This window comes from Nuphar pumila, chromosome 5, assembly GCF_984573655.1.
Source record: "Nuphar pumila chromosome 5, dmNupPumi1.hap1.1, whole genome shotgun sequence".
Taxonomy (NCBI): Eukaryota; Viridiplantae; Streptophyta; class Magnoliopsida; order Nymphaeales; family Nymphaeaceae; genus Nuphar; species Nuphar pumila.
In genome coordinates, this window is record NC_143253.1 from 78,615,558 (window position 1) to 78,637,235 (window position 21,678).

The window sequence follows — 21,678 nt, forward strand, 5'->3', positions numbered from 1 at the left end:
ATCTTACAAATCGTTATACATATCGAATAATATTTTGAAAATCGATATGGCAATTCAACATAGTAACTTACAAATCGACAATACAAAACCATAATTTCTAAAAAGTCGATAAATATATTGCACAATAAATTATAAATCGATACCGAAGAAATTGAGCATAATAGCAAACAAATCGATATTAACTAACAAAACAATACCTCACAAATCGATAGTATGTTACTAATACAATGGTTTGAGGTACAATGCATATACTGAGTGAATGGAGGATACCTGATGGGGTAAAGGCCCTTTCTAGCATTTGTAAACATGCATTCTTGTCAACAGGTCCCAGCGTCTTACAAATATCGATAAATTTCCAACCATCGTAAGGACAAGATCTATCTAAAATAACAAAACAATGCCTTAATGGCACACAAGACGACATGCGTTCTTCATCGATAGCATGATGAGATGAAAAGCTACTCACGACGCTTTAATGGCACTGGTTGAAATGTTTGTGTGTCATTGCTTTCTTCCATAATGCCTAACGACAAAAAAAAAGAAGAGAAGACAGGAGAATGTTTTGTAAGCAATATATCAATTTGCGTTAGTAAACACATACGTTTACTACGATTTAATCAGGATGCATATAACAACGGATACCGATAAGGTTAAGCAAGTCAAAGAAATAATTTAATGAATCACAGTATAAAAGCAACTGCGGTTTGATATTTGCTTATACTGTGCACCGAGTTGTTACTTACCATGCCAATAAAAGACACGACATGTCGTACATGTGTGTTGACGATAACGCTCTCATTATATCCACAAGGTTGTGAAGCGAGTTCAATAGAAATCACTGACAGAGCAGCGATTTGAATGCGAAAATTGTCACTGCAAGCGTGTGAAAATGTGTTTCTGCATGCACACGTTTTCAAAGTCTGTCTTCAAATATCTTACAAATACATACTACGAAACATATAATATCTTACAAATCGTTATACATATCGAATAATATATTGAAAATCGATATGGCAATTCAACATAGTAACTTACAAATCGACAATACAAAACCATAATATCTAAAAAGTCGATAAATATATTACACAATAAATTACAAATCGATACGGAATAAATTGAGCATAATAGCAAACAAATCGATATTAACTAACAAAACAATACCTCACAAATCGGTAGTATGTTACTTATACAGCGGTTTGAGGTATAATGCATATACTGAGTGAATGAAGGATACCTAATGGGGTAGAGGTCCTTTCTAGCATTTGTAAACAAGCATTCTTGTCAACATGTGCCAGCGTTTTACAAATATCGATAAGTTTCCAAATATCGTAAGGACAAGATCTACCTGAAATAACAAAACAATGCCTTAATGGCACATAAGACGACATGCATTCTTCATCGATAGCATGATGAGATGGAAAGCTACTCACGATGCCTTAATGGCACTGGTTGGAATGTTTGTGCGTCATTGCTTTCTTCCATAATGCCTAACGACAACGAAAATGAAGAGAAGACACGAGAATGTTTTGTAACACAAGGCAGGCACGAGAAGGCGATAATGTGTTGTAAAACAGGATAAAAAAACAAGGCGAAAACCTCGACTGGAGATGACGACAAAGTTTGCGTTGACAATGGGAGCTACTGTTACAACAGATGGCGCAAGAGTTTAATGAATATAGTGAAATCAGAACATCTCCACTTTAAATAGTTAACATCAAACTTTCTGGATAGAAGACTTTTTTGTCCTTTTCTCGAACCATAGTTTCCCAACTTTTGAATTGAGGATATTTTTGTTATTTTCTCGAACCATCATTTCAGGGCAAGAAAAAATACTTAAGTCTTTGCAACAACACCAGACTCCATGCTCCGATGCAAAGTTATCTCAACATGCATGGGAATACGAGCCACATGTGCGTAAATACTTGACGCTCGTTTGGCAGTGAATCATCGGGGGGCAAACATACACCACCCTCTCCAAACCGGGCCTTAAGAAGGAAAAACAGATTGATAACAATGATATGACATCGTTGCGCCGCGTCCGTTTATTTTATACAAACAGGTGCCCACACTGATGGCCTGGTCTCCGCTAACTACCATCGATCGCTTGAATGAACGTTGAAGATCTCCTCTCCACATACGGCGGGACCCACCCTTTATCCCCTCCGCACCTTCTTCATTCGTGCCCGTAGCCGATGCGCCTGTCTGACGACGGCTGACGCTTACAGAGGCCAAGGCCCTCCCCCACAGGCAGGTTGCTTCTTCTATTCATGCTTCTGTTGCCGTGATAACGTCGCCTGATGGGGGCACCGGCACACTGCCTTCTGCATACACCCTCTTCATGCCACCACCACCACCCTTTCCTTCAACCTCCTTCCAGGAACCGTCGATGCCCACCACCTCATCGCCTTCCACTCTCTTCTTCTTCTTCACCACCACCACCACCATCATCTTCTTCTTCTTCTTTTTCAACTTCGTCTTTCAAACCGTTCAAATCCCCACCAGTTACTCATTCCATACCACCAATCAACTCCCATCCCAATTCTCGTTCGTCGATTGGAGATGCCAATGTTGACGACGTTCCTGCTGCTTCCTTCTCGTTTCTGATACGGCGCCTCGACGACGAGGACGCTGCCGCGTTGCAGGCGAGGCAGCTTTTTGCTCTCTCTGTGAAGATGGGAGTCTGCTTCGACCATTTCTTTGTGGGTAACAAGCTGACGCTCTTGTTGGCGAGGAGTTTCCTCCTGGAAGATGCCCGCCAACTGTTTGTTAGAATTCCCAGGAGAAGTTTTATGGCTTATGGTTCGTTGATCTCTTCGTACTGTCAACGGCAGCAGTGGGGCGATGCTTTTGGTATATTTGCGCTGATGGTTGCTGATGGGTCCTCAGTGGATAAGTCTATGTTGCAAAGGATGCTCAAGGCATGCTCCGCTGTCGAGTCTCTTGAGTTGGGCATGATGATTCATGGGCATGTGATAAGAAGGGAGTTGGACCTTGATGTTGATGTCTGCGGTGCGCTCGTCGAAATGTACGCGAAGTGTGGGAGCTTGGTTCGTGCTCGTAAAGCTCTTATGCTGGCAAGGAAATCTCTTTTGGGAGATGATGCCAGCCAACTGCTCGATAGAATGCCCGATAGAAGTGCTATCATTTATGCTCCACTGATCACTGCATATGGTCGCAAGCAGCAGTGGGTTGACGCTCTTGGTACATTGGCTTTGATGGTCGCTGATGGGTTCTCAGCAGATAAGTTTCTGCTTCCAGGCGTGCTTAAGGCCTGCTCGGCTATTGAGTCTCTTGAATTGGGTATGATGATTCATGGATATGTGATAAGAAGGATGTTGGAATTCGATTTTTTTGTTGACAATGCTCTTATTGATATGTATGTAAAATGTGGGAGACTAGATTGTGCACGAACAGTGTTCAACAGTATGCCTCAAAGAGATGTTGTATCATGGACAGTGATGATTTCAGCTTATGCGGAGGTTGGTCTTCTGGATGAAGCTATGGAGTGTTTTGACTTGATGGTAGCTGCTGAGGTGCAACCCGATCTGATTGCGTGGAATGTATTGATTTCTGGGTCTGCGCGGTGTGGCAATCTTCATATGGCGCTTGGACTGTTGCATGAAATGAGAATGACTGGCCTGCATCCTGGTGTGAGTTCCTGGAATGGGATCATATCTGGATGTGCATGGAATGGTTATGCAGAGGATGCTCTGCTGGTCTTTCGTCAGATGCAACTGTGTGAGAAGCCTAACCCCATCACTGTCTCAAGCATACTTGCTGCTTTGTCTGAGATGAACTGTCTCCTGTTGGGAAAGGAAGTTCATGCCTATGAAATCAGATGTGGGATCGAAAGTAATGTCTTTGTGACTGGATCTACTATTGACATGTATCTGAAATGTGGGGAACAAGAATTTGCTAGGAAAGTTTTTGAATCTATGCCTGACAAAAATTCTACAGTGTGGAATCAAATGATTGCCTCTTATGCTAATGATGGCAATATGGAAGAAGCTTTGAAGTTTGTTGGTAGAATGAAGAGTAGTGGTGTAGCTCCAGATGTCGTCACCTATAATACATTACTTGCCTCACATGCGAGATCTGGAGAAAAAGGTCAAGCGTTCAAGTTGTTCTCAGAAATGATCTCACTGGGTTTGAAGCCCAATATTGTCTCTCTGAATGTTCTTATCTCTGGTTTTCAGCAATGTGGGCAAAGTAATGAAGCTCTAAAATTGTTCCAATGTATGCAGTTGCCTTCTGACATTACTCTACATGACCATTCCAATGTTTTTTTGTTGAATGATAGAGAAGGTAACACTTTGTATGATCAAGCTTTAAATCTGGGCCTGCAGCCTGATGCTATTACAATTACAGGCGCTCTCTCAGCATGTGCTGATTTGAAAAAGGAGAAGGAAGGGAAGCAGATCCATGCTTATGTTCTTAGAAATTGGTTGGATTCAAACGTATTTGTTTCAAGTGCTTTGGTTGACATGTATGCAAAATGTCATGACATGAATTCATCAGCAAAGGCATTCTGCAGGATCATTGATAAGAATACTGTTTCTTGGAACAGTTTGATGGCAGGCTACAATCATAATGCACAGCCACGTAATGCTCTAAAACTATTCCCCCAAATGCTTGAAGATGGTGTTGTGCCAAGCCTGATTACCCTCATATTACTACTCCCTGCATGCAGCAATACTGTGGCACTGAGACTTGGGCGGGAGCTGCATGGTTATGCTGCCAAGTGTGATTTCTATTGTAGTGGTGCTCTTGCAACTGCACTTATAGATATGTATGCAAAATGTGGAAGCATAAAAGAGGCGCGACACGTATTTGATTGTACCACTGCAAGGGACACAGCCTTGTGGAATGCAATGATTTCAGGATATGCAATGCATGGGATTGCCAGAGATGCAATTATCCTCTTCCAAGAAATTGAATCATCTGGTATCAAACCTGACCATATCACCTTCACTGCAATTTTGTCTGCTTGCAGTCATGGAGGACTGGTACAAGAAGGGTGGGCATATTTCACTTCCATGGAAAATGTTTATGGTATTACACCTACCCTTGAACATCATACATGCATGGTGGGGATCTTAGGGAGTGCCGGTTTGTTAAATGAAACCCTAGAATTCATAAGAACAATGCCATTTGAGCCTGATGCTTGTCTGTGGAGTACCCTTCTGTGTGCCTGCCGGGTTCATTCAAATGTGGAAGTGGGAGAGGAAGCTGCAAAGGCTCTTTTCCAGCTAGAACCCACAAATGCTGCAAACTATATAGTTTTGTCCAACATCTATGCAATGGCTGGTATGTGGGATTTGTGCAGAAGTGTTAGGGAATCTATGGAAGAGCAAGGAGTAACCATGGTGAAGGAATGTAGCTGGATAGATACGAGTCAAAAGACCAAGTTCTTTGAAGCAGAGGACCTTTCACATCCTGAAATGGAGGAAATTTGGGAAACCTGGGATGAATTGGCTGGGCAAATGGAAGAGGTTGGCCATGTACCTTGTGATGTTTTCTTTGAGGAATCGGATGTTGGTTCTGTAGATCCCTTCTCTTGCTTTCACACTGAAAAGTTTGCTATATGTTTTGGAATCATTAGCTCTCCAGATAGCAGGAGACCGATTCATGTCACAAAGAACTTGCGCATGTGTATTGACTGCCATACATCAGCAAAACTCATCTCCCAGATTATTGGAAGGGAGATCCTCGTTAGAGATGCTTGCTTTTATCATCATTTCAAGGGTGGGATTTGCAGTTGCAATGACAAATGGTAAATCATGTAAGGAAGTGGGAGTACAGGAATCGCCCGAGCGTCACAGAAGCTTTTGCGACTGTTCAATACACAATGACTGAAGCCAACTTCGGTTGGTCAGTACATCGATGGTCACCCAGTATGATGGTTCTAATAATGATCCTGCACGTTTGTATTTATCTCACAGGCAGTTTTAAGAAACCAAGCAAATTTGACTTGGTTTATTTTGGCTCTCTCATGCCCTTCCCTTCAAATGGCTGTGAAGATAGCTGTCAGGGGGCTACGATGCAGGTTTCACTCTTGCAGGGAAGCTTTTACGTTTCACATAATTAACACCATGAATGCAAGGAAAGATTTTTTAGGACGTGGAAAGAGAACAAGGCGGGGGGATGGCACCATCCACCTTGAGAGATTTTTCTCACTTCCCTCAGTGAACAGGCCCCAGCGCTAGTACTCACCTATCCAATCAAGCCTCCCATATTTTCTTTGGACAAAATGTCCTGAGCTTTGTCAAGAACAGAAGGAACATTGTTTACTACTAACTTGACAAAGAGGAAGAACTAATAGAAGTTAAAAAATCACAACTGGGAAGCTTTGTTGTTGCTAACATTGTTGATAGTGGAAGTAAGAATTTGTAAATCATTTTAATTGGAGTGTGTTACAAATAACTTCCAAACTGTAACCTATTTGCATGTGGCAACAATTGTCCTACTCCAAAGTCAGATTGTAAAAATTAGCAAGGACTTTGCTGTTGCCACTGAAAAAAGTGGTTGCATATTTTTCAAGGGCTTCCTCTATCTGTGTCAATACCTTTAACTGCTGCTTGATATTGCATGTAGCAAAATATGATGTTTCTTCAAAAGTTTTTGGGAGGACTGCAAGCATAACCTTCTAAATTGTGTCCCTGAAATTCATAAAAATGGCATCATGCTTAGATAAATTAATAGATCAGAATTTATTTTGATCCTCAAAGATATGCCTGTGGAGGATATAACTCGATTTCACACCATTTTGCCTTCAAATAGCTCGGACAAGATTTTGGCGAAATTGTTTGTGGAAAGACTCGAGAGTGTGCGGCTTTCCTTAATCTCCCCATGTCAGACAACTTTCCTGAGAAATAATTTCAATAATAAATTTGTGGGAGGGTATCTATCTTTCTAAGCCGGCGAGGGTTACATCTTTCTTGGATTGAGGTTCATCTTTTGGGTCCTTAAGCTTAACTGAATTGGTTCCTTTGTAAATTGGGACGAAACTCTTCGTCTTTTTTAAACTCTTATTAATAAAATTTTCTTCTCTTATTCTCGAAAAAAGAATTGATGCCTCTACATTTCTGTAATACCTTTTTTCTCTCATGTAACCACCAAACTAACCGGCTGGAGTTTTGGACTTTGTTTCTACAGTCATCAGTTGGCTATGGCTATGAAGCAAAGACTAAGCTGCCTTCTAATAAGAAAATATGCAGATACATGTAAGTAGATTATACATTATGTAATTTCATAAGAGGAGGAGCGCGTTAGGGCTCATTCTCATTAGTACCTCCTCTATATAGCCAAGAGAAGCAATAAACCATAATAGAAGAACTTGCCCCCGTCCATGAGCAAATTAGACCCATGCAAAAAACTTAGTTGCAGGCGTTTTTTTGGTGAATCCGAACCCTTAAATGCGTTTGACATTGTTGCATCTGATAATGTTCTTGCTTTGCTTCCAAAGCCGATTCCAAAACCAAGATTTTCTTAGTCTGAAATTATCACACAGAGTTGACTACATGAAACCAGTAGTAAATTTCTGTATTTAAAAAATTGTTAGGAAACCAAGTACTATTTTTACATTAGCAAGATCTTCAATTAAAAAAAAATAGAAAAGGTTTGTATCAATAAGATTGGTCCTATGCTTGTCTTTTTTCTCTAGTATTCAGATATAGTAATTTTAAATAATTTAATAATCAAATAAAGAGTGATAGATGAACGTGGCCTTTCAAACTCGAAGCAGGTTATATGTCCCCCCCCCCCCCCCCGAACAGGGCATCTCATGCTCGGGGGTCCCAAAAAGCATCACGTATTTAAGCATGTGCGTCTCGTATCCCCATGTTTGTCAGCATTAATTAGCGTTGGAGTTTGATGCGATTGCAAAGACTTAAGTACCCTCTCCTCCATTGGTGCAAAAAAAAATGACGATTCTAGAAAAGGAGTGGTTGTAAATACTTAAGTGCCCCGAAGATGATTATTTAAGACCCAGTCTCTGCACTGCAGGATTATTCGAGAAAGAAATCTCCCCTGGAGGAGGCCATGAACATCAACCCTCTCACTCTCTCTCTCCCTTCTCTTTCTGCTTTTGTGCACATCCAACAGAAGATCCTACATTGCTCCATCAAGCACCGACTGACCTGCACATTGACTGTTGTGGAGCCTGATTAAGAGTTTTTACCCTTACAGAAGGAGGGTTTGGGGGCTTCTCCCAGCGTGGGTAGCATCATTCAACTAAATGAGTTGTGGATCCTGATTCAGAGTTTTTACCCTTACAGGAGAGGGGTCTGGGGGCTCCTCCCAGCGTGGGTAGCATCATTCAACTTGAAGAGTTGTGGAGCCTGATTCAGAGTTTTTACCCTTACAGAAGGGGGGTCTGAGGGCTCCTCCTAGCGTGGGTAGCATCATTCAACTTGATGAGTTGTGGAGCTTGATTCAGAGTTTTTGCCCTTACAGGAGGAGGGTTTGGGGGCTCCTCCCAGCGTCGATAGCATCATTCAACTTGATGACTTATGGAGCCTGATTCAGAGTTTTTGCCCTTACAGGAGGGGGGTTTAGGGGCTCCTCCCAGCATGGGTAGCATCGTTCAACTTGATGAGTTGTGGAGCCTGATTCATAGTTTTTGCCCTTATAGGAAGGGGTTTGGGGGTTCCTCCCAGCGTGGCTAGCATCATTCAACTTGATGAGTTGTAGAGCCCGATTTAGAGTTTTTGCCCTTACAAGAGGGGGGTCCGGAGGCTCCCCCCCGGTGCGGGTCCCGCTGCGAGGTCAGCGGGCGGGGATCTAGGGGGGGGGGCCTGGTGGGGAGCTCAGGGGGCAGCCCCCCCGGACCAAATTTTTTTGGGGCCTTGTATATTTTTTTTTATTTTCTTTTCCTCTTTTAACTATCGAAAAGAGCAATAAAACATTTTGTTTAATCATGGGGCTCATGTTTCCTTCGGTTGTTTCTTGCTCGAGGTTTTCGTAACACCCCTTCCCACGATTTTTCTATTTTTCCTTTTCTGTTTTTTTCTAACGATTTTTTCAATGACTCTGCTACAACAATTTTTAGTGTTGTCGGGTCTTCAACGAGCCCCACAGTGATTTATAGTGTTGTCTGGTCTTCCAACAACGATTTGTAGTATTGTCGGGCCTTCCTACAACAATTTGTAGTGTTTTCGGGTCTCCAACGAGCCCCACAACGATTTATAGTGTTATCCGGCCTTCCAACAACGATTTATAGTATTGTCAGGCCTTCCTACAACAATTTAAAGTGTTTTTGGGTCTCCAACAAGCCCCACAATGATTTATAGTGTTGTCCGCCCTTTCAACAACGATTTGTAGTATTGTCGGGTCTTCCTACAACAATTTGTAGTGTTTTCAGGTCTCCAATGAGCCCCACAACGATTTATAGTGTTATTCGGCCTTCCAACAATGATTTGTAGTATTGTCAGGCCTTCCTACAGCGATTTGCTCACTGAATAACACCATAAATTGCTATAGTGATTTGCAGAAGACACTACAAATCATTATAGTGAGATCTAACAACACTATAAATCGCTATGAGGCTCGATGGAGACCCAAAAAGCACTACAAATCGCTATAGTGATTTGCGAAAGACACTATAAATCGTTGTTTGTAGACCGAATAACACTATAAATCGCTGTGAGGCTTGTTGAAGACCCAAAAACACTACAAATCGTTGTAGGAAGGCCCGATAATACTATAAATCATTATTAAAAGACTGGACAACACTATAAATCGCTGTGGGGCTCGTTGAAGACCCAAAAATACTATAAATTGCTATAGTGATTTGCGAAAGACACTACAAATCGTTGTTGAAAGGCCGAACAACACTATAAATCATTGTGGGGCCCGTTGGAGACTCGAAAATACTACAAATCGATGTAGAAAAGCCCGACAATACTATAAATCGCTGTTAGAAGGCCGGATAACACTATAAATCATGGTGGGGCTCCTTGGAGACCCAAAAACACTATAAATCACTGTAGAAAGGCTCGACAATACTACAAATTGCTTCGCGCCGGGGGAGAGCCCCCAGACCTCCCTCCTGTAAGGGCAAAAACTCTAAATTAGGTTCCACAACTCATCAAGTTGAATGATGCTACCCACGCTAGGAGGAGCCCCAAAACCCCCTCCTATAAGGGCAAAAACTATAAATCAGGCTCCACAACTCATCAAGTTGAATGATGCTACAGTCAGTGTGCAGGTCAGTCGGTGTTTGATGGAGCAATGTAGGATCGTCTGCTGGATGTGCACAGAAGTAGAAAGAGAAGGGAGAGAGAGTGAGAGGGTTGATGTTCATGGCCTTCTCTAGGAGGAACTCTTTGCCTCCCTTGATTTCTTCTCTAGAGAGAGAGAGGGGGGGTTTTACAGTGTTTTACGGAGAAGGAAGAAGAAGAAGAAGAAGAAGAAGAAGAAAAAAAAGAAGATGACGATGAAAAGTTCAAACAGACATTTTTTATGCCTCAGGTTCGTTTCGTCGGATAACCATCGGATCGCCGGCTCACCATCGGATCGTCGGCTAAGGTTCGTTTCGCTGTGTAGACTTTAAAGAGTCAACATCATCCTCGACTTTCTAGATGAAGGACATGTTTGTCCTTTTTTGAACCGTTTGTTTTCCTTTTTTGAATGAAGGACATTTTTGTACTTAAGTCTTTGCAACCACACCAGACTCCAATCCTAAGTGATGTCAACATACACGGGAATATGAGCCCCATGTGCTTATATACGTGGTGATTTTTGGGACCCCCGAACACAGACGTGGGATTTAGTGAATACATACACCACCCTCCCAAACTCTCTGCAGTGAAATGGGTTGTTGCACATATCTATAAAAAGGACCGTATCTCTGTATCTGCAACTGTATCCATAGAAAGGACCGTATCTTTGTATCTGCAATTGTATCCATGTGACATAACAGTTGTTATGTGAAAGCTATGGATTTGGCAGAGATAATTTCAAGTGGTTTCATTAGTTTCTTTGCTAGTTATAACATAATTCCACTCGAATAAATAACACGCGTTGAGTGATAATTTGAATAACTTACATGCTACAACCAGTTATTCATATAGGTCCCATTTGAATGACATCAGAAAACCAGGTTTTGCTTAAAAACCTGGCTTTTGGCAAACCTGATTTTACAAAATCATGTTTTTAACCTGTTTGAGGAACCAAGCCATGTTTTTGGTCATTAAAAACTTAAAAAAAGGTTGGACATTTTCATGCCAGCCACTGGCCAGAAAATGGCAGGATGGTGCCGCCCGAGAAGGGGAACACTATCCCGACCATTTTCCAATCAGTGGCTGGCTGGAAAATGGCTGGAATGTCGAAAAAGAAAAAAATGAAATTATGGCAATTTTTTAGCTGGTGAGTGGTTGGAAAATGGTTGAACGACTTGAAATTGGAAAACAAAAAACAAAATAACACATCTGGCCATTTTGACTGAAAAGTGGTTGAACTGATACCAGTCTCTGGCAGGTGAAAACATCTCATCTCTCTCTCTCTCCCCCTTCCTCCGAGGGCGGTGTTGTTGTTTACTTAATGAAGTTTTGGTCAAAACCTAGTTCAAAAACCTAGGCATCATCCAAATAGCATCAAAACCTGGTGTTTAGCCCCAAAACCTAGTTTTACACTAAGTTTTGGGCATCATGGTGTCAAGGTTCACATCAAGGTTAGGTGTACTGAGTAGAGTAGATGTTTAAACGTGCAAGCAGATCTGCCGCCCTTGGGATGGGTGAACAATATCTATAAAGTAAGATGACATAATGGAAATTAGGGGTGGCAATAGGGTCAGGTTGGTGGGTCGTGTCGGCGGGTTGGCAGGTCAGCATACCTCAACACAAACCCGACCCGTTTATTAAACGGGCCGACTGTGGCAAACACGAACCCGACCCATTTATTAAATGGGTAACCCGACCCGGTTAACCCGTTTAATAAACGGGTTGGGTCGGGTAAATGGGTTGGCGGGTTAGTGGGTCAGGTTGGCGGGTCGGGTTCGGGTAAACATGTCGACCCACTCGCCTAACCCGTTCATTAAACGGGTCAACCGGGTTGGCGGGTTGGCATACCCCTAACACGAACCCGACCCGTTTAATAAACGGATTAGGCGGGTCGACATGTTTATTAAATGGGTTAGTTTAAGCCAAATCCAAACCCGCCTAAGAGGCGGGTTGGTAGGTCGTGTTAGGTTTTGCCACCCCTAATGAAAATATAATGGGAGCAAGATGTTTATGTAGGAGTGTGTTTGATGGCTTGTCTAGGATTGACGAAAATGAACAAAAAACTGAATGAACAACTTTTTCTATTTATTTTATAAGAAATGTACCAAGTTCAACATTTGTTTCGATACTTTTTGTGTTCAATGTTTGTTTTATGTTTTGTGCGGATAACATGAAAAAACATGGACAATGAGTCAGATAACTTCATTTTGGATCATACGACTTGATTTGCCTGACCATATGATGATTTTGACATGTTTATTTTTACTTTTGGATAGAGATTTTATATTGGATCTAAAAACCAAAAAATGTTTACAATTTGAGTTATTTGAGAAAAAATAAAAAATAAAATTTTTTGTATATAAATGATTTAATCAATGTCATATCACATCTAATTATGAAAGTTTATCATAAAAATATCAAACTCTAAAAGAAAATTAACCATAAAAAAAATCAAATTATCAAATCCTATTAAATCATAAATGCTTAAACTGCAATAATATAAATCATAAATAAACCTAAAAAACCTAAACTATAAAAAAAACATAAAATTAAATAAAACACTTCTAATTCAAATCACAACCAAAGAAAATAAAAAAATCCTTGATTAAATTATAAAACCTTAAAATACAATAAAATAAATCATAAATAAACCAAAAAAGCCTAAACTATAAGAAGAAAAAAACAAAGAATTAAATAAAAAACCATAATTCAAACCCTAACCAAATAAAAAAAATCCCTAATCAAATTAACTAATCTTAAAATACAATAAAATAAATCATAAATAAACCAAAAAACCCTAAACTATAAGAAAACTATAAAATTAAATAAAAAAACCCTAATTTAAACCCTAACCAAATAAAATAAAATAAATCATAAATAAACAAAAAAAACCTAAACTATAAGAACAAAAGTATAAAATTAAATAAAGCCCTTAATTCAAACCCTAACCAAAGAAAATAAAAAATCCCTAATCAAACTAACTATAAAAAGCTTTTTAAAAAATTGTTTTAAAACCCTAATTAAAGAAAATCAAATAAAAAACACTAATCAAATTAAATATAAAAAGCCCTAATTTAAGAAATTTGATTCAAAGTCTTAATCAATTAAAATCAAAGAAAATCCCTCTAATGAAATCAAAGAAAATCCCTAATCAAATTCCTAGATCCCTAATCAGAGAGAAGAAGAACAATAACAAGGAGAGAGAGAGAGAGAGAGAGAGAGGTGTCATCGCCGATGGCGAGATGATGACACCCTCGTCGATCCGCTCGTCCACTGCACAGGAGAGAGATATTGATACCAGGGTCTCTCGCCACCGACCACTTGCTATCAATGGCCTCACTATCGGCTTCTCGCCGGTGGCTTTGACGCCCAATTGCAAGAAAGAGCAAGAGAGAGAATGAGTTGGGGGACCCTCTCTCCTGACTTTTTTTTTTACTTTTCTCCTTGTCCTTGTTCTTTTTGTAACATTGGGTAAAATGGCATTTATCCCAATTTTTGGACACAACAAACAGTATTCCGTGCGTATGTGTTATCATCGCAAAATTTTACTTTTGCAAGTCAAACTGACCTTTGAAAAAAAATTTAAAAATAACTCGCCTCCGTTTTGAAATGCAGAATAATTTTGAGGAATGAGACTCGCCTGTTAGTACGAGATTCAACCGTTCCTAGCGCCTTTACCAAAGGTAATTGAACCAAGGATCAATCCAATGCTTTGCTTTGCTCAACTTATCTAAATCGATGTTCTAATTCCTAAATGCACAAAAGAATCAGGCATGTGCTATGAATTTCTGAAAATACAGGTTTGAAAACATGATGTTTGCTTTGAATATTTGAAATACTTGGAAATTCTTGGAAAAGATGTCACTTGAAAAATCGTGAGCTTTGTGAGAGAATATTTTTGAGGAAAATAAAAATCGATTTCTGAAGAATCTAAGCGTTTTATGAAAATCGATTTATGAGGAATTTCAAATAACTTTAGAAAACTTGATTTCTCTAAATTTGAACTTGAAAATTGAAAATATAACTTGAAAATTTGTTTTTTGAACTTGAGAAATACCTGAAATATCATTTGAAATCTCAGAGTTTTGAGAAAATCAATTTTTGAATGAGACTTAAAAAATTTTGAGAAAATCTATTTCTCTGGATTGAAATTGGAATTTGAATTAAGAAAATGATGCAAATTAAATGAATGGATATGGATTTGAAAGATATTTCTTTGAGGAATTGAGAAAACTCTTTTGATTTTTGAAAAATGCAGTGCATTTTGATGTTAGCCTAAGAGTGTAGGCTGAATGTGGCTAATACGAAGATCACAAATCTAAGTCTCTTTCGTATTCTAACTATGGCCATAAATACGAATTTCATCGAGTTTTTCAACTCCCTAAGAGCTTGTGCACATGTTATTTGTGTAGACCATGGTAAATTTGAAATATGTGCATGAATGATACATTCATCAGATATTGAAATTATAAAAGCAAACTATATGCAATGCACCCTAATTCTAAGCAGGAATTGAAATCCTTATTCCAAATGTATTTAATTTACATCACTAATTGAATTTAAATACAGGAGAATAAGGTCTTCAATATCCATGCAAAACTAGAAAACTTGTCAGTGAAGATATGTCAGCTTTTCTAGATTTATCCAGCAATATCTGGAAATTACGGGATTTTGCTAGATATAAGCCTTTTTCTATGATTCCCTGAGATAAACATAATGAAATAGGAAATAAAATTGAAAAAATATGAAAATAAGATTTGAAAATTCAAAATTGGGGTCAAAATGACTAAAATACTCCTGATAGCAAGACTATGGCCTTGAAATCAGGGTTTTCAGAAAAATATTTTGTAAAAATGAGGTTTTGGAATTCAAATGAAAATAAATCAAATGCAAGATGGCATGATATAATTAAAAATGAGAAAATCAGGGTTTAGAATTTCGAAATTGAGGTCAAATAACCAAAATGCCTCTGATAGTAAGACTATGGCCTTGAAATCGGGGTTTTTAGAAAATATTTTGATAAAAACTTTGGATTTAGGGATTAAATAAAATCAAATAACAACCAAATTGATTGTTAAGTGTCCTAATATGATTCTAAACATGAAAAAACCCTAAAAACATGAACTTATACCCAAAAAATCAGAAATATCATGAAAATCATGATTTTGGCAGTGTTTCGGAATCCTACGGGCACCCTGTTTTGAAATTTAATTGATTCAAGCATCAAATGATATCCAAAATCCATAAAAATAGATATATAAACTCATTGTAACCCTAAAATTAAATTGGAAATAAAAAGATTCAATTTTGATATAATTTCCATCCGTCATTTGCACAAAACTCTAAAATATGCTATTTTTACCCGCAGGTACGTACCCATTTCAGTGTTAGACCTGAATCAGGAGTCAACTCACCATGGTAATCTCTAAAATTTTACAGAGACAAAATAGACAAAAAAATAAAGAATCTCTTTTTTACAGATTGGAAAAAGCATCTCCGGTTAGGGAGATATTGTTTCGACAATTTGTACTTGAATATAACGAATATAAAATGTATCAAAACATATGCTTTTGGTTGAAAATACCAAAAAAAAATAGCAGAACACATCAAAAAATTCTAGGTTTTCAGAAGTGAATATCAGACACATAAATAGACAGTTTTTCTTTTTATAGATCATTGATTGGATCTACGGTTAAGGATCTATGATCAACATAATGGGAATTAGATTCTGAATAAAGCACAACGAGTTCTAAAACATGGGTCTGACTATCTGTCAAAATAAAAATAGCAATCAGTGACAAAAATTTATGGGAAAATTAAAGTAAATACTAGGCATTAACATGAGACTTCTGCTCTTTACGGATCACCAATCGGACTTTGGATGAAAGAAATAACGCAACTGCAAGTTACCTATGAATTTCAATAGCGATTTTAATGATTAGAATTCACGATTCGATCTTTTAATTTTCTGATAGGGTTCTCGAATCCCAAAACCTCTGATTTTTTACAGAGACTCAATAACATATCCGTGGACCACATAAAATTTTCAGCAATTTTTAACAAAGATTTAAACACAGAATAACATGATTTCTATAGTTCTAGAATCAAAACACATGGAAATCTAAGAAAACAATAAAGAAACATGATTTAATAATGGAAAACAATAAAAAATACCTAAAAAGCAAAATGAAATTTATTTTAATGCTGGAACATATGAAATAAACATTAATATGCTAAAAAATAAAAAAAACATAAGAAATCCATGACTGAAATTAATTTTAACTTTGAAATCATGAATTCAACCCATTTAACGGGTAAATCTCAAGTTTTGTCGGTTAAGAACATGAAAATCATCAAGGTAAATGATTCTAATGGATTAGAATCTCAAAAAATAGCACAAAATAAGGATATATCATCTTCTTGGGTCGACCTTGGGGTTCTTGGATGAGAATCCATGGTTAAAACCATGAAAGAAGGGGCCGCCAATGGTGAAATCCATTAAAAAACACCAAAAAAATAATAAAACCTTAAAAAATTATTAAGGAATTTTACCTTGGATGTTGCAGAAATGGAGGAGGCAGCTAGGAGGAGAGAGAAGGTCCAAGAAACTGTTGAGAAAGCCATGGGGGTCGACCTCCCCTCAAGCTTCTTTAAATAGGAAAAGTTAGGTTTTAATTAAGGCTTTTACTTAATTCCAAATTTACCCTTTTTAAAACCTATCTCAAGTAATTAGTGGGGGGCGATTTTTCCTAATTTGATTTGACTTTTGACCTTTCTAATTAGACCCCTAGCTAACCTAAGACTCCTAATCCTATTAAAATAACTCCAAATGTGGTGCCACCCTTTGTGGGCCCACATCGGTTTTTAAAGCTTTAATTAAAACTTTTAAAAACTAATAGTTAAAAGCCAAAGTTAAAATGGATTTTCAAAATGGATTTTGACTCTTCTAAACCCCTAATCTAACTAAGACTATGACTAACCCTAGTCTAACCCTGACTTTATCAAATGTGGCGCCACCTCGAGTGGGCCCCACTTGAATTTTTCAAAAGTGATTTTAAAACTTGAAAATTAGAGTTTTTCAAAAGATATTCAAAGGTGGACTTTGAGATTGAAAGATTTGAAATGGTACAGAGTCCTGACTGGGTCAGAACTCCTCTGGATATGGCGCCAACTGAGTGGGCCCCAAATCAGGGTTTTGAAAAATTGAAAATAAAGACTGAAAATAGCTTTGAAAAGGGGTTAAAATCAACAAATGAAATTCAAAGGTTTTGAAAATAGAGTTCTAAGCGAATTAGAACTCTGGACTAGAGTCCTGAATCCATTAGGACTCTAAGATTTTAGAATTTTAAAATTCAAATGAAGAAGTTTTTTTGAAAGATTTTATCAGAAATGGTAAAATAAGTCAGAAAATGCGGTCAGGGTTAGAGTCCTAACTCAACTGAAACTCCGAAATAGAGTCTTGAATTAACTGGACTCTGCAAAATGACCTAATTCTTGAAAAGCAAATGAAAAGAAATGAAAACGGAAGTAAAAATAAACTTCAAAATAGACTCATGACTGGATTAGGGCTCTGGGACAGAGTCCTGATCGAACTGAAACTCTAGATTTTTTTGGTATTTTCTAAAAAACAGATGAAAAAACTTGTGAAAACAGTGAAAATAACAAGTATTAAAATCAAACAGAGTTCTGATCCAACTGGGACTCTGGGGATAGAGTCCTAATTGAACTAGAACTCTTAGAATTTTGGATTTTCTGAGAAAATAAATGAGAGGATCTTGAAAAATAGATAAAAACAAGATAAAATTAAAGTTTGATTCATAGTGCTGATCTGATTAGGACTCTGAGGAAGAGTCCTGATTCAACAAGAATTCTGAGAATTTTTTGGTCTTTTAGAAGGCAAATGATGAAATTTAAACAAAACTTTTGAAAATCAGTGAAAATAAAGTAAGAAAGTAAACTCAGGATAGAGTCTTGATTCGATCAGAACTCTGAGATAAAATGCCAGAATTTTGAAACTTAGTGGTAAAAGTGTAACAATTTTAAAATTTGGAAAGATAAATGAAGAGATTTTGAAAAGATTCTCGCAAAATTGAAATCAGAGTCCTGATCCAAATGGGATTCTTTGAATAGAGTCCTGATTTGACTAAAACTCTGAGTTTTTTATTCATTTCGAAAGATTTTAAAAAATTTGATTGAAAATAGATAAAATAGCCATGAAAGAGAGAGTCCTACTCCTAATCCGATTGGGATTCTTGAAAAAGAGTCCTAATCCAACTAGGACTCTAGGATTTTGTCCAAAATGAAAGATTTGAAAGGTTTTGTCAAAAATAGGTAAAAAGGGTAGTAAAAGGTAGAGTTTTGATCCGACTAGGACTCTGGAAAAAGAGTCCTGATCCAACTAGAACTCTAAAATTTTAAGAGTTTTAACAAACAAAGAAGTCCAGAATCGACACCACCTAGATAGGTCTCATCTGAGGATTGAAATAATTTAAAAATTGATTCTAAAACAAATCCAGATTGTTTTTCTAAAGAAAATGTTTTTGAAATAAGAAATGCAAAGTCCTAGGGGTTGGCCAAATGGCAAATGTTGATTTAAAACTCAGGTTTTTGAATTTGATTTTGTAAGAAAAGTTTTTAAAACTCAAATTTGGATTCAATATTTTGAAAACATGAGTTCTAGATCTCGATAATGAGATGCAATGACATGCGATGTCATAAAATGATATGCCAAATGCATGCAGTGATATGCAATGACATATGAAATATAAACCCTGGATGAGGGACTTGAAATCCCAAATCCCTGGCAGAGACAAAGAATTTGGAGATTCTCATCTGAAGATGAGAATTGACAATTGAGATTGAGCCAAAATGAGGATTGAATCTTGAAATATTTGAAACTGGGACAAAAATTTGGGCTCTGAATGACCCTGACTCAGATATCTACCAGTTGGTTCCCTGAAGACTACGAAGAGTGGGTTCCAGTGGCAGGAGGCAGGTGTTTATGAATGAGGGTAAAAATTTGGGGTGTTTACAGATGCCCCTCTTTGCTACTAAAATGGTTGAAAGCTGAGCTTAGTGGCAAAGAAAAACACCCCAAATTTGAACTATAAAAATGCCTTAGTTAGAAGAATCTAACTAGGTATAAAAGAATTAGCTCTGATGGTGACCATGATAGATATGGAATAAAGAATAGAGAAGAAGATTCACCTCATCGTAATGAGGTTCAGGCTTAGCCTTTAACCTGGATGAGAAGAAAAATACCTCATAGAAGAACGAGATTCAGGCTTAACCCTTAACATGAAAGGGACAATACCTCATGGAAAAATGAGGTTCATGCTTAACCCTTAACCTAAAAGGGATGATACCTCATGAAAAAATGAGACTCAGGATTAACCCTTAACCTGAAGGGGGACGATACCTCATGAAAAAACGAGATTCAGGCTTAACCCTTAACCTGAAAGGGACAATAAACAAAATCCTCAAATGAAGAAACTATGATGAAACCTTCGAATTTTGCACAATAAATTTGAGAGGGGTTTGCAAAAGGAAGAATAGGGGTTCCCTAAGGCTTGAAAAGAGATTGATCTTGGGCGTCCCATTGCTGAGACTGAATGACTTTTAAAACAGATGACCTTTTGCAAAAATAATTCAGGTTTAACCCTTACCCTGAACGGGAACTGTCTATGGTGGGACAGTGGGGAACACAGAAAAGTGTGCAAATCGGAGAGCCTAGGATCTTGGACAACTCCCATCCTCTGATCTTAAAAGAGATAAAAACAACACCTGGATACATTAAAATAGACATCAATCTCTCACTTCATGTCAGAATAACTTGAAAAGATTGCCAATAAAAATTGTAGTTAATTCAAGAATGATTGAAAATAAGCACATATATATGAAAAATATTTCCTTTTTTGTCTAGAGTATTACCTTCATCTGGACTTAACTTCATAGAATCAATATTCAAATTCAAATTACTTGCAATTGACTTTCTTTCAAGGAGGCTATCAATTTCCTTGATATGAATGGAAAAAAAAAATTCTCATTGTGAAAGCAATTGGTGAATGAATATTGATAAAAAAATTTCACAAAATTAAAGAAGATTCTTGGTAGATTCGGCAGTTTGATATCCTAGGATTCTTTTCTCATGATGATCTTTCTGCACTTTTTTTTTATAGATGTTTCGATCCTTCTTTATCTCTTGGATTATATTGACGATATTGGCTCATTGGTTGGTGGTCTCTTGATGACAACAAAAATTAAATACCTTTTAGGGTTTGTCGGGAGGTTCATTGCATTCACCTTCAACTTGGCGGTGATCTGAACTTTCCCTGAAAGGACCCATCACAAACTTTTTCATCTTAGAGATGATCCAAATCTTCTTTGGACCCGGGGGTCTAACTCATCCATCAACCTTCAACTTGGCGATGATTGAGAGATCCCTTTTGCAGATATTTAATTGTAGCTTGGGTGATTGAGGAGAGAGAGAAATTGAGCAGATTTTTCTGTATCACCCAGGATATTTTGACTGCCTTATCTTTACAAGAATGATCTTTAAAAATGTGCCATAGCTTCGATCAATATCAATCACTTATGGCTTTGTAACAACATTGAATTTTCTTTACTGGCCATATCGAGGATTTATTCTTCATCCCTTTGGTTGGCCAATAGAAAAAATTTGGATTTTGAATCCTTCTTTGAAAAAGCTTCACTCTTTTTGGAAGTAATACTGAAGGTAATTCTTTTGTGCAATAAAAGATTTTTGAGATCAACAACTATTTTCATGATAAATTGACAAAATATTTCTTGGAATCCTTGGTGAAAGAAAATGCTTGAGGTCTAAATGACACATCCATGGCTAGATTCTACTCTCCTTTCCTCAAAAGAGAGAATCAGGCTTGACCCTTACCTGAACAGGTAATAAAAAGATACTTCTCTCTTCCCTGAAGAAGTGGTGTTTGCAAAACAAACTTTCTAAGAGACATAAAGTTTTCGTCAAAACTCCTTATTTATAGGCTTCTCTTATGGAAAGGGGGCCGCTAACAAAGGTTGAAAGAATATCATAGAGGAGCGAGTCCATCACATTCTACCTAGAAAAAGGGTCACCGATGACGGGATGGCCTAACAAAAGATATTTAGGGTTATAAGGAGAACGAGTTTCCATCGAAACTCTCCCTGGAAAAAGGGTTCCTTGTACGACAATAAAGGTTGTTTTACAAACTATTCGTGAAGCACGAGTCCCTTCAAACTCTCCATAGAAAAAGACGTTCAATGAACGAATAATAAAGACATGCGAAAAGAACGAGCTCCCTCGAACTCTCCCTGAAAAAAGGGTCCCTCGCAAGAGAAAATGATTGATAATTGATTTTGAGCTAATTGACAAGTGAATTTGACACAAAGGTTGAATCTTGAAAGACTGTGATTGCCGGATATGACCCAAAGGTCAGACATATACGAT

The 21,678-nt window shown here is 37.8% G+C and overlaps 1 protein-coding gene across 1 annotated transcript; it reads left to right on the top strand.

The window, feature by feature from the left end:
- Positions 1 to 2,071: 2,071 nt before the first annotated feature.
- Positions 2,072 to 5,777, top strand: LOC149837775 (pentatricopeptide repeat-containing protein At1g20230-like). Its single transcript, XM_090008122.1, has 3 exons — positions 2,072 to 2,114; positions 2,226 to 2,309; positions 2,503 to 5,777. Exons 1-3 carry the CDS (start codon positions 2,072 to 2,074, stop codon positions 5,775 to 5,777), a joined length of 3,402 nt encoding a protein of 1,133 aa, XP_089864248.1.
- Positions 5,778 to 21,678: the final 15,901 nt, after the last annotated feature.